Source organism: Peromyscus leucopus, chromosome 13 (assembly GCF_004664715.2).
Source record: "Peromyscus leucopus breed LL Stock chromosome 13, UCI_PerLeu_2.1, whole genome shotgun sequence".
Classification (NCBI taxonomy): Eukaryota; Metazoa; Chordata; class Mammalia; order Rodentia; family Cricetidae; genus Peromyscus; species Peromyscus leucopus.
In genome coordinates, this window is record NC_051074.1 from 66,036,100 (window position 1) to 66,048,157 (window position 12,058).

Genomic DNA, 12,058 nt, shown 5'->3' on the forward strand with positions numbered 1-12,058 from the left:
TGTCCTTAATTGCTCAAGTTAGCCTCTGACTTTTGATCCTCTTTCATTCAACTAGATTACAGGTGTGTGATACCATGTAATCTATTTTTCCAAAGTTTCCTATATATTTTAAACCAAATTGTGATGATGATGTTGATATTGTTTTCATAGAGATGAAGGAAACTGGTAGAAATAAGTGTAAGAAACAACAGTGCAGTCAGAGAATTGGACTCACTGGGAGGAAGAGAACATCCAACTGATAGAGATAGGAAAACATAGCACACTCACCCTCAAATCATGAGAAAGAAGATCCAGCATACATGGGACCCCAGCAATCCAGTGAAGGATCCCAAGTCCAGAGAATGTAACAAAGTACAATAGTGATTATGGTGGCAGAGTAGTGAGTACAGAGGTTGGATAGAAAAGAAAGCATTGGTTTTTCTGTGCACCCATGTTAAATCACTGTTTACTTTGGATAATTCATTAAGTCCAATCTGCTTTCAGCTTTACTTTTCATGACATGGATTCTATTTTAAGAGTTACTGAGCTTCCTCTCTGAGCAGGAATTCCCTCTCCACTCCATAGATTTTTTCCAGGAGGAGTCTTTCTAAAGTTCTATTCTTTCTGTCCTCACCCCAAACACCTTGTATACGGGCTTAAACCTTTAACTGTCATCCCTTCTTTTGGGTAGATGTTCTTTCTTCCTGGAAAACACTTTCCTTTCTTCTGGGCAGTGGCTCCTGTTGTTCTTGGCTGCTAGGCTCAGCATCTTGGGCAGCCCTATGCTGAGGAGTGTATTGCAGCAGGAGTGCCTCTTTAACCACAAGGAGTGTTTGCAGAACTGTGTAAAACCCCAAGCCCCAAGCTACACTTCTTTATTTTTAATTAAATTTCTTTTAGGTTAGCTACAAAGTACTGAGTTTCATTATGGAATTTTCCTACAAATATGCTTCACTTTGCTCCCATTCATTCCCTCCTCCACTGACTTCCCATTTCTTTCCAGAACTGCAACAGAAGTCTCCATTTCACCCTGCCCTCAGCAACAGGACACCACAGAGCTAGTCTCTGTTTAGACATTATTGATCTTTGGGAGACATTCCATTTCATGTTGCAAGGATTCTTCTATGTGTGCTCGATGGGGCAGGAGTGGGGTGTCTAGCAATGCGTCTGTGAGTATTCTAGGTAATGATACCATAAATAACTTGAACTCCCACTGGTTGGCTTTTGGTCATAAAGAGCTCACCATTTCAAGTGCAGTCCTATATAAAAAACACTGAAGACTGGAGGCCACACAAACTGAGATCTCTGCTACATAAGGTAAAGGCATGTTTAAACTAATAGTTTGAAAAGGTTTTTGAGGGTTTTGAAGGCACTAACCAGGGATTTCTTTAAGAAAGATAAAATTCTTTAATAATATATACTAATATCAGACTCTAAGTAAATAATAGTAGTTGTACAAGCTTGTTTTGTTTTATTAATTCATAGCTGTTTTGGGGGAAAATGAATTTTTCATATCAACAGTGGCGGGAAGGGTCTCTTAATTTCAGAAGAACTGTCACCAGGTACTTATCTGAAACATGTTCTCCCTCCCCTGAGTGTGCAATAAAGAAGTGTCTTAGATTACATGTGTGGCATCCCATGGTGGTAGACAGGCACTTTGTTACAGGGGCATACTGTATTCTCATTCCATAGCCCTGGAGGTGGTTATACAGTATGTCCACTCCATAGTGCTGGGAGTAGTAATATTGAATGTCCACTCTATCACCCTGGAGGTGGTAATAGCAGTGGGAACTGCATGTGTGAGGGGCTTTGCTGGATTATGGCTCCAACCCCATGTGGTAGATGTCACAATTAACTGCATTTTCAAAACACTTGTGCACAACAGGGCCAACATTCTAATACAGACTTCTCACTACACCAAAGACCCTTTTGAACCACACAATAAGCAGTCTGCTACTTTTTAAAGGTGAAACCATTAACTTCCTGAAGTCATTGCAAAGATGAAAAATTCAAAACAAAGATAGTGTCTACAAGGGGAAAGATACTCCTGTGAGGCACAAGGGTGGAACAGTCTTGGCTAGCTTGTTAAACTTGAGGATTGAGGTAATTACTTGATGACTTGGCACTAGAGTTGATGAAAACACCACATTACACCCACCCACTGCAGTCTAGTTTCTTAGACACTCCTTTTACTATAGATGCCAAGGACATGCTGCCACACCACACCCCTGTGATCTCATTTGTTTGACATCCTTTTGCATAGAGACCCCAGGGTCACACGACCTCTTCAGATGTAGAGTTATAAATGCTGTATGGCTGGAGCACCTCTGGAATTCACTGCTCACTCATGAGCTAGAGTGATTGAATGTAAGAAAGATCAGTAGTGGTGCCTGGTCACCGCCCTCGATAGCTGAAACAGCAAGATGGGGCAGCTCTGGGGCATGACAATAAACTCAGGATGGTAAATTCAGATAATGAAAACCACAAAAGCTTGTTAGAAAGATTACAGTGTGGACTTAAGATACACTAAGCACTGGATATCATTTTAGGAAAGCCACAGGGAACTAGGCAGCCTCCTGGACACAGTGTGGACTGCAGCTGGATATCCACTCATACTTCTGGCTCTGTCACTGATCAACTTCACCTTTATCTTGGATTCTCTCCCCTAATCACCACCTTAACTGGACTGAACACTGGATTGGTGCATGCAAGCCAACTGTACCACTCAGCTACATCTCAAACTCTTTATTTTGAGGTAGAGCCTCTCTATGTTGCCAAGATTGGCCTTGAATCTGTGATCCCTTTGCCTCAGCCTCCCAGGTAGGTGGGATAGCAATGGGAGTATTGTGATTTTGAAGCTATTGAATAGATAAACACTGCTAGTGCTGGTTCTGTTTCTATTTTATCCCACTAACCTCCAAATGGCAGTGTCTGCTTTGCCACTTAGCAAACATCAAGTGCCCTGGATCCTCCAGGTCCAACAGGCCTGTGGCTTTTGTGCCTATCAGTGCAACAATTCTCTTGTTGCAAATCAGTCTTCCTGTATGTGAGTGAGGGGATTAAAGAGATGCCAAAAGGGGAATCAGATCAGTCTCTTAGCTAGAGTGCTGTGTTTCAACACAGCCTCAGAGTCTGATTCAAGCTGGGTTTCTTATCCACAGTTCCATTAACCCACAGTCCATGAGTGTCCCCAATGGTATCCAATATTGGACAGGCTTTCTTCACTGAATTTCTGTACCAAAAGTTATTTGAAATAATTAAAACCAGAACTTAGTAATGAGCTGCATAGCACTGGGTCATGACCGGGAACAGCAGTATTTGCTCCCAGGTCCACTTGCTCTGGTTTGCATTTCTTCTTGAACATAGGGGGCCTCATCTCATTCCATAAGACCAGTTCCTTGGGTGGCTGCCTTATTCACCCCGAGGAACCAAGCTGAAAAGCAAAGGTTCTTTTTGACTCAGCAGACAATAAGGTGATAAGCAGTGCTTTCTGGAACCCTGCAAGGCTGAGTCTGAAGTGTTTTTTCCCCTTTCCTCAGGTTCTGGCTATGGACCAGTGTCTCAACACAGCACAACAGCCCCTGTGTCCAGGGACTCCACAGGAGGATGGCTTCTCAGGACATTCAGTAGGTAAGCCCTTACAGCATTTCCCAGCCACAAGAATTTATATTCCTTCTAAAGTCTAGGTTTTAAAACTATAATAGAGAGTAGCAGAGAAATATCTTCATATAAGCAATTACCATCTATTTTTCATTGTTAATTTACCACTTCCACAACGTTTTATTATTCGTACAGGTCTGGGAGTATTTTATGTTTGAAACAAGAACTTTAAAAACATCAAAAGACAATTCAGATGTTTTTTCTTTTTGCTCAGATGCATTTTTGGCAAATTTCTCCTATGGTGGATCCTTGTCAGGGGTATTTTCTCCTTAGAGCCATGTGGAAGTTTAGAAATACACCTGGGCATGGATTCAGAAGCAAATAAGAATAGACATAATCAAGGATGTCCTGAGAGCCATTTAAAACAACAACTTAAAGTGGTAAAAATACTTCACCTCTGCTAAAGAGGGTGTTATTTTTTTCATATTGTTTTCATAAAATATAACTGTCTCTAAAAATGTTTACTATAACTATAATAAATGAAAATATTCAAAGTTTAATACAGATATTTTTCTTTTTATAGAACTTCAAATGGTCTTATGTAAAACTATATATATATATATATATATATATATATATATATATATATATATATATATATACTCATAACCATCTTAACTCTAGTTCCAGATCTGATGCCTTTTATGGCCTCTGCAGATACTGTACCATACATACCCTGTAACCACATGGTACACAGATATACCTGCACACACGAAAGCAAAATAACCATATATATGAAATAATGAAATTTAAAAACTACTTAAGTCTCACTACTTTTAAATTTTAAATAAAATTTAAAACTACTCGAAAAACCAAAAAAAAAAAAAAACCCCACCTACTTTACACACCTCACTGTGACCTATGCTTTCCATGTTACTTCCATCTCCTCTGTTGCTGGAACACACACCACCCATGGTGTGTGTTTTTATACATGATCGTTGTCAAGTCCCTTGAATCCCTGTCTCTTCCTCTCTGTAGGGACTGGGAGTGCAACATTCCCCATTGTGTTCCTTGGCCTGCTATTTGTCTGAACCAGATTCAGCACCAGCTCAAGGCCCTGGGGTAGGAGTCTAGGACTTTATCAATCATTCATAAAGATGGGGCTTATTTGTCAGGTCACTGTGAAGGCTGTAGGTTTGCCCCTTGCAGCTCTACAGTGGAGAGGATGTGCCCAGGACTGAGCTGGCTCTTGGTGAGCAGGTCCTGACAGCTTAGTTGAAGCTCAGATTTTTTTTTCCATTGCATTCATTTTTCTTTTGAGTGTTGGACATCAGAACTGTCTGCTTGTTAAAAACCATGAGATCATCAGAAGAACCAAAGGCTTCCCCTAGGTTAATTTATAAACGACTCAATCACCCTCACTGTGGTCAGAACCTGTTCCCAATATATCCTACACTGACACCATCATAAAATACAATAAACTTTGAGGAAATAAAATGAAAACATATATAGACACATAACCTATAAAGCCCTAGTTTATTTTTAAAAGTCTATGCAACAATCACTATCACTTGAAGTCACTGTAGGTCCTGCCCTGAAGGAAGCTGTCACTGAGTAGGGCTCTTTCCAAACTCACCCTCCTTCCTCTTCTACCTTGAGTGGCTGCTCTGACAGACATCAAATGTTCACTGATTGTTTTCCCATCGATTTCCTAGAGCCCAGATTCTATTCCTGTCAAAACCTAGTCATTTCCTAGGACACAAAGACAAGGGGCACATGTCCCTTTTGCTCCAAGACAGAATCCCCATTGTTGGTTCCACTTTAGTCTTTGGCCAACAGGGACTGGTAGGTTGTGAGCTCAGCATCCTCATCCTCCTTCCTTTTGCCTCACTGCTTTTCTTAAACTCTGGAAAACCTGTGAAGATTTGTGACTGCATGATACCAGCCCTGTCAGGTGCTCTCTTCCTCATTTTATATGACATTTGAGAACTGCTATCATGGCTCATGGGGCTAAAAGAGTATTTAAAGCAGTTGTAATTTAATATCTGGAGTTCAGCCAACAGCCTCCCCAGACTTAGAGAACTGGTTCAACTGTGGGTAGCCCGGGGGGGTGGTAGTTGTGGATTTAAGAGAACGTGCTCCTGCCAACATGTGGGAATATTACCTCACCCCAAGAGCTAAAAATAGGCAGATGTGTGTTTATCTAGCTCCTCCAAGTTCAGAGAGCTCATTCAGGCCACTTTGCATATAACCAGATAACAATGCTTTCCTTTGGTGGCAAAAGACAGTGGGACAAGTATTCTGTTCTCTCCTAAGGAAAGACCAGGGGCATCCTTTGTCATTTTGCCATATATAAAGTGTCACATGTGAATTCTAGTCTCCATCACCCCCATGTAATTCAGTTTTGTGTTTTATCTAGTCAATGTTGATGGTGGCCCTACCGTTAGGGAAAATTTCATCTATTTTTAATCTTACTAAGGTCCATCTGATTTTTCTGCTTCACAGAGTCTGACAGGATAGAGTCATCTCTTCGTAGTATCCAGAAATTTGTTCCTACAGACTATGCCAGTTACACACAAGAGCATTATCGATTTGCAGGCAAGAAGATCATTATACAAGAATCCATTGAGAGCTATGGCACGGTGGTATGGCCAGGGGTGAGAACTGCTACATTTATTTGTGGTTAGGCTTTCTGAAGAAAAAAAAAATGTTTTATACATCTGTGTTGTCTAGGACAACTGGCCATGTGCCTTCTCAGCTCTGTGCTTTTCTGATTGATGAGTAACAGCCTGGTCTCCCAGGGGCTTGGGTTGTGTTTGGGCTCTGCAGACATAATAGCAATTCTTCCAGCAGCACTGGCTTTGAAGCAAAATCCTCTCCCTTTCCTGTACCTCCCTCCTCCTCTTGCTCCTTGCTGATCCTTTCTCTTCCTTCTCATCATGACAGACAAGTGTGCCATCACTGAGCTACACACACCCCTAACCCTAAACAATATTTACTGAAATATTTTCAAGTGACATATAAGTAGACCACATTGGAAATGAGATGTAAAACTGATACAACTATTACATGAAAAAAGTTTATAGTGTAGAATTTGCAATAGGCATCTTTGGGATCCCCTCATTCTCAGCCATTCATTAACTTATTCAGGCTTATTTCACATGATAAATGGCATTTACTTCAGAGAAAACATTCAGCAGTCATTTCTCTACCTTTCACTTCCCATGCTTGTGAGGATGGTACTGAATAGACAAAAAGTCCATTATTTTCAGATTTGTGGTCATGGGCAGTTTTTGTCCATTCTTCCTTGGTTTCCGTATTTCTAATGTGAACTAATGGTGTAACAATGAGTTGCTGACATGGTTGTCAAGATTAATGAGCCACTACATCTAGGACCACATTAGTTTTAGTTATTGATGCAACATTATTCCTACACCTCACAGCTGAGAATACAAAGGCTCAGTAAGCTTCATAGGCTTGGCAAACCTTAACCCTGGGTGCTCTGGGTCCCAGTATTGCCAGTCTTCCCAAAGCAAGCCTGTCCAGAATTAAGGATCCACAGCAGAAACTTCAGACCTTTGGAGTTATATTGAGATCTTATTGAAATGTAGATTTTGATTGAAGACTGGCTAGGGGAAGGAAGAAGGTTGTGACTATATTTCTTAAAATTTGTCTTAGTAACACAGATGACATAGCGCAGGGACTCTGATCTGGGAAGCCATGATGGTGGCTCTGTGGAGCACTGAACAGTCATGAAGAGGGTCCCACAAGACTCTCCAGGTGGTCCTGGGGATTGGTTGTAAGTGGGAGGAGCCAGGGCTTCTGGTCTGGGGGCTCCTTTAGTATTTATACATGGGTATGATTTCCTTCCAGCAAAAGTCTTTTCTCCAACCCTAAGTTTGACAATACCACACCTCCATGTTCCTTTCCTATTATATTAGGTAAATAGGTAACTATATTGATGGTAAATATTAGGAAAAGGCTTCAGTCTGTTGTGCACCAAATTGGCCTCTCTTGGGATCTGTAAATGGGAAAATGGTACTTCCTGTGTGATTTATGGTGCACCTGTCCATGAAAAGAGGACAGGTTACTGTTAGAGGTTTTTTGTTTTGTTTTAAAGGGATAGAGTTTGGGGTTTAAAATGTCAAAATGACACTTCAGTTGACACTTATTGGAGGGCAGGGTGTCCTCAGAGGGAGGCTGGCCTTAGCCATCTTCACAAGATTGTACAGGGAATTTTGTTCTGGGCCACTCTAGGTGGTACTCAATATTGAAGGTCCACACAAGAACTTCTTGCCAACCCAAACCCCTTTCCTTGCCTTGGTGCTGTCTGACATCTACTACTCTCACCCGGCAGGCCACCTGCATCTTTCCTCAGCTGGCACGTCTCTCCCTGCATGAGGAAGACTGTACTGACATCCCAGCCTCTATTCTGCTGTTCCACTTGTATGCTTTGCTTATGCCATGAACCACAGTATTTTGTAACTGGTTTACTTGTCTTAGCCCTGCCACCAGAGTACCTTGACAGCATAAATAACTGTTATTATCCTTGCAGGTATCTGTTCAACACAGGATGCAATGGGGTGAATAGGGTTACTGCGCTATTCACCTTATGGTCTGCAATGCTGAAAGCCGGTGTCCAGGAATTCTCTGGCCAGTCATTTCTGAGTAGGAAGTAGAGTGCAAACTATAGAGCTCAACTGCTTTTCATCTCCATGTCCACACTGCAATCCTGGCCTAGTATATATGGATTTGTTAGTCTCTTGCACATACTTACCTTTTTAGTCTTTCCCAGGGCATTGCTAGCCAGTATTTCTCTCTCTCTCTCTCTCTCTCTCTCTCTCTCTCTCTCTCTCTCTCTCTCTCACACACACACACACACACACACACACACACACACACGAGAGAGAGAGAGAGAGAGAGAGAGAGAGAGAGAGAGAGAGAGAGAGAGAGAGATGGTCCTACCTGTCCTGGGGCTCACTACATAGGCCAGGCTGGCCTCAAGCTGACATGGATCCTCCTGCCTCTGCCTCCTGAGTGCTGGGAATAAAGGTGTGTGCCACCATGCCCAGCTGATGCAAATAACACTTATTTTTGGTGAATCAATGAGGTATTATCTCATTATAGAAAAGTTTGGGGAGTAGAAACAAAGAATGAATAAACAATGAAAAGGACATTTGCTGTCATGCACAAAAACTAATTTGCTAACTCATATTGTAATCCAGACTGGCATCATTAGGGTTGATCTAAACATGCAGACCCAGACCTACAGAAGCTAAAGATCTGCATCTTTAACAAGCTACTCTGAACACTTTGACAAGTACTATTCTGACAGTATTTATCAGCCAAGAGGAAGGGGAGGGACGGTGCCACTTGTCCAATGTAACAATCTTAGTTAATCTGAATTTTGATGAAAGAACTGGGAGAAAGGTGTTCAAATTTGTAACTTACTTGAAGCATTTAAAGACTCAATATGACAAAGCTGGTAGGAATTGCTATTTTTCAGTGCACATTCCCCATTTATTCTAAGAGTGGAACTAATCTCTTTTTCTTTCTTTCCGCTTTGAGATCAGTCAGGTCTGACTCAGACGAGACTAATCTGTTTCTCCAGTTCTGTAGGTAGAATTATAACATTCATAGCAGAGATGGGTATGACATTTAATTTTTCTTTCTTTCTTTCTTTTTTTTTTGGATGGGGGAAAGAGACAGAATCATAGGGTAGCTTAGGCTGGCTCAAGTTTCTCAGTGCTGTGCTTACAGGTCTGAGCCTCAGTATCTGGCTATTTTGGTTCTTACAAAACACTTACAAGCTGAAAATATTTAGGGCTACACCTTAATGTTCAACTACAAGCTTACAGTGGTCTGCTCCTGGCGTCTAATGATCCAATTCCAAAATGGAAATTGTTGTTAATGTTTTTTAGGCTACAGCTTTGTGCCAATATTTGGAAGAGCATACAGAGGAATTAAATCTTCAAGATGCTAAAATACTTGAAATTGGTGCTGGCCCAGGCCTTGTTTCCATTGTGTCCAGCCTTTTAGGTTTGTTTCTTCTTCTCATTTCAAGATCTCCTGTGACAATACTGATTTCTTACTACTGACAGGGTATGCATAGCTTGGCCACAATTTCATTGAATCACTCCCAAATGTCACATGGCAGGAATCATTAATTATTCAGAGATAACAGTCTTGGAGGAGCTAGTCAACTACATCAATTCATTTAATTTTTATGCAAGGAAGTTGAAAGTCCAAAGGTATGAAACTGAATCCCTTTAACATTCATGAATGGGGATGGAGGTTCCAGTTGGGATGCTAGTGACATCTAATGTGGTATACAAAGAGGAAACTGTACAGTTTAAATAACATCAGTTTGCTCAGCCTATACCAACAAAGGCAGGGTTTAGAGATGCAGATGTTAACCATCTTCTAATAAAGGAAATTGTGGCTACCTACATGTCTCCATGAAGCATTACCATTTCTCTTTCTTTTAGGAGCTCAAGTCACGGCAACAGATCTGCCTGATGTTCTAGGAAATCTTCAATACAATCTTTTAAAAAACACACTGGAATGCACAGCTCATCTACCTGAAGTGAAAGAACTGATATGGGGGGAAGACTTGGACCAGAAATTCCCTAAGTCAAACTTTTATTACGATTATGTCCTAGCCTCTGATGTGGTCTACCACCACTACTTTCTGGATAAGCTACTCGCTACCATGGTGTACCTTTCCCAGCCAGGCACTGTGGTGCTTTGGGCAAACAAATTCAGATTCAGCACTGATTATGACTTTTTAGATAAGTTCAAGCAAGTTTTTGATACCACTCTCGTGGCTGAACATTCAGAGTCATCAGTCAAACTTTTTAAAGGTATACTAAAATGGGACTGATATATAAAGAGCCTTTCAAAGTATTGGTGTCTTATGAGCTATTAGAAGGTACAGTGTTCCTTACTGGTATAGCTAGAATTCAAGTGTAACTCAATACCACAACTTTCCAGGATGATAAGATTACATGGTCAGTCTAAGTATCTACAGAGAACACAGAAACATGAAAGCTGACTTGCAAACTTCCCAAGAATCTTACTTAGTTAAGTGCTTAACACATTTTACATAAAGAATGTAATGAACAAGTGGGTTCTTCCTTGTTTCTGCTGTAACTGTCTGGATTTTACATATGCCAATATGCTTTTGACATAATTATTAACACAGAACTTGACAAGGTCTTCGTAGCCCAGGGCAGCTTTGAAATAGATATGCACCTGCCTCAGCCTCCAGATTACAGGTGTGTGCCATGGTGATTGGCATACTGTGATTAGGACATTAATATGGACTGTGGCAGGGGGAGGGTAACAATGACTAAGGGTGCACAACATGGAAACTGCTAGAATGAGGAAACAGATGTCTTAAGAACCTCTTTCGAGGTGTTAGAGATATGGCTTGGCAGTTAAGAGTACTTGCTATGCAATCACGAGGACTGGATTGCAGATCTCAGCACCCATATAACAAGTTAGTGTTCAGCAAACAACTCTTTACAGCTCTCAGGGATCTGATGCCCTCTTCTGGACACACTAACACATACATGTTACTAACACACTCAGACACATATGTATCTTAACAAAAACTTCTCTAGAGAATTTATAAGTACTTTATCTCAATTACATGTGACAATTTCCCATTAGACTTCTACATTGCCTGTTTTTTTCTCTCTCCACAAATTTCTGATTAAAGTTCTTGTAACATTAGAAAAGAATGGAATTACTTGTTCTCATAAAACATCATAAAAATCAAAAATAAGTATCACAGGGCTGGGCGGGGGATCAGTCAATAATGTGCTTGCCACATAAGTATGAAGGCCTGGATTCAATCCTTCAGAACCATATAAAAAACTGGGCACAGCAGTATACTCTTGCAATCCTGGTGCTGGGAAGGTAGAGACAGGAGGATCCCTAGTCTTGCTGGATAGCCAGTCTTACCTGAATTGGTGAGCTTCAAGTTCAGAGACCTCATCTCAAGAGTAGACAGTGATTGAAGAAGATACCCAGTATTCACCTCCGGCTTCCACACAAATGTGAACATAAATAAACATGCATACTCCCCCCATACATTAGAGTTAAGTTTTTCTTTTGAGAAAGAAAAAACAAAATTCTGACAACCATTGTTACACACACATATGAAATTATGTATCCTTTCACTAAATAAATAAAAACAACTAATATTGACAAACACATTAGCTATACTTTCCTAAAAAAAAAAAAAAAAAAAAAAAAAAAAAAAAAGAACTTTTCTGCAGTACTCTGCTTTAGGATACAGAAATTACAGGATCAAGTCTTACAGGAGAAACAGTGTAGGAAAGGACAGAGTGTTTTTGGTAACTGTACAATGTATGTCAAAAACATGGTACTTGTCTGGGAACTCTACAGTATTATTTTATTTGCTGTTATTCCCTGTTGAGTATGGGTGGGAGAACTCAATCTGGAAACCATT

General features: G+C 40.7%; 1 protein-coding gene across 2 annotated transcripts; it reads left to right on the forward strand.

Annotated features, from left to right (window-relative positions):
* Positions 1–943: 943 nt before the first annotated feature.
* LOC114705386 (protein-lysine methyltransferase METTL21C) lies at positions 944–11,756 on the forward strand. Of its 2 annotated transcripts, XM_037210449.1 has the most exons (5): positions 944–1,296; positions 3,519–3,609; positions 6,085–6,236; positions 9,501–9,618; positions 10,068–11,756. In XM_037210449.1, exons 2-5 carry the CDS (start codon positions 3,528–3,530, stop codon positions 10,460–10,462), a joined length of 747 nt encoding a protein of 248 aa, XP_037066344.1. In that variant the 5' UTR covers positions 944–1,296; positions 3,519–3,527; the 3' UTR covers positions 10,463–11,756. The 2 variants fall into 2 exon arrangements, with proteins under 2 accessions (XP_037066344.1, XP_028743100.1); XM_028887267.2 differs by lacking the exon at positions 944–1,296 and having other exon boundaries at positions 3,214–3,609.
* The last annotated feature ends 302 nt before the right edge of the window (positions 11,757–12,058 follow it).

Coding starts and splice junctions, on each gene's coding strand:
- LOC114705386 (XM_037210449.1), top strand. CDS start 3,528: ATGGACCAGTGTCTCAACACAGCACAACAGCCCCTGTGTCCAGGGACT. Junction 3,610..6,084: donor CTTCTCAGGACATTCAGTAG/GTAAGCCCTTAC, acceptor TCTGCTTCACAG/AGTCTGACAGGATAGAGTCA. Junction 6,237..9,500: donor GCACGGTGGTATGGCCAGGG/GTGAGAACTGCT, acceptor AATGTTTTTTAG/GCTACAGCTTTGTGCCAATA.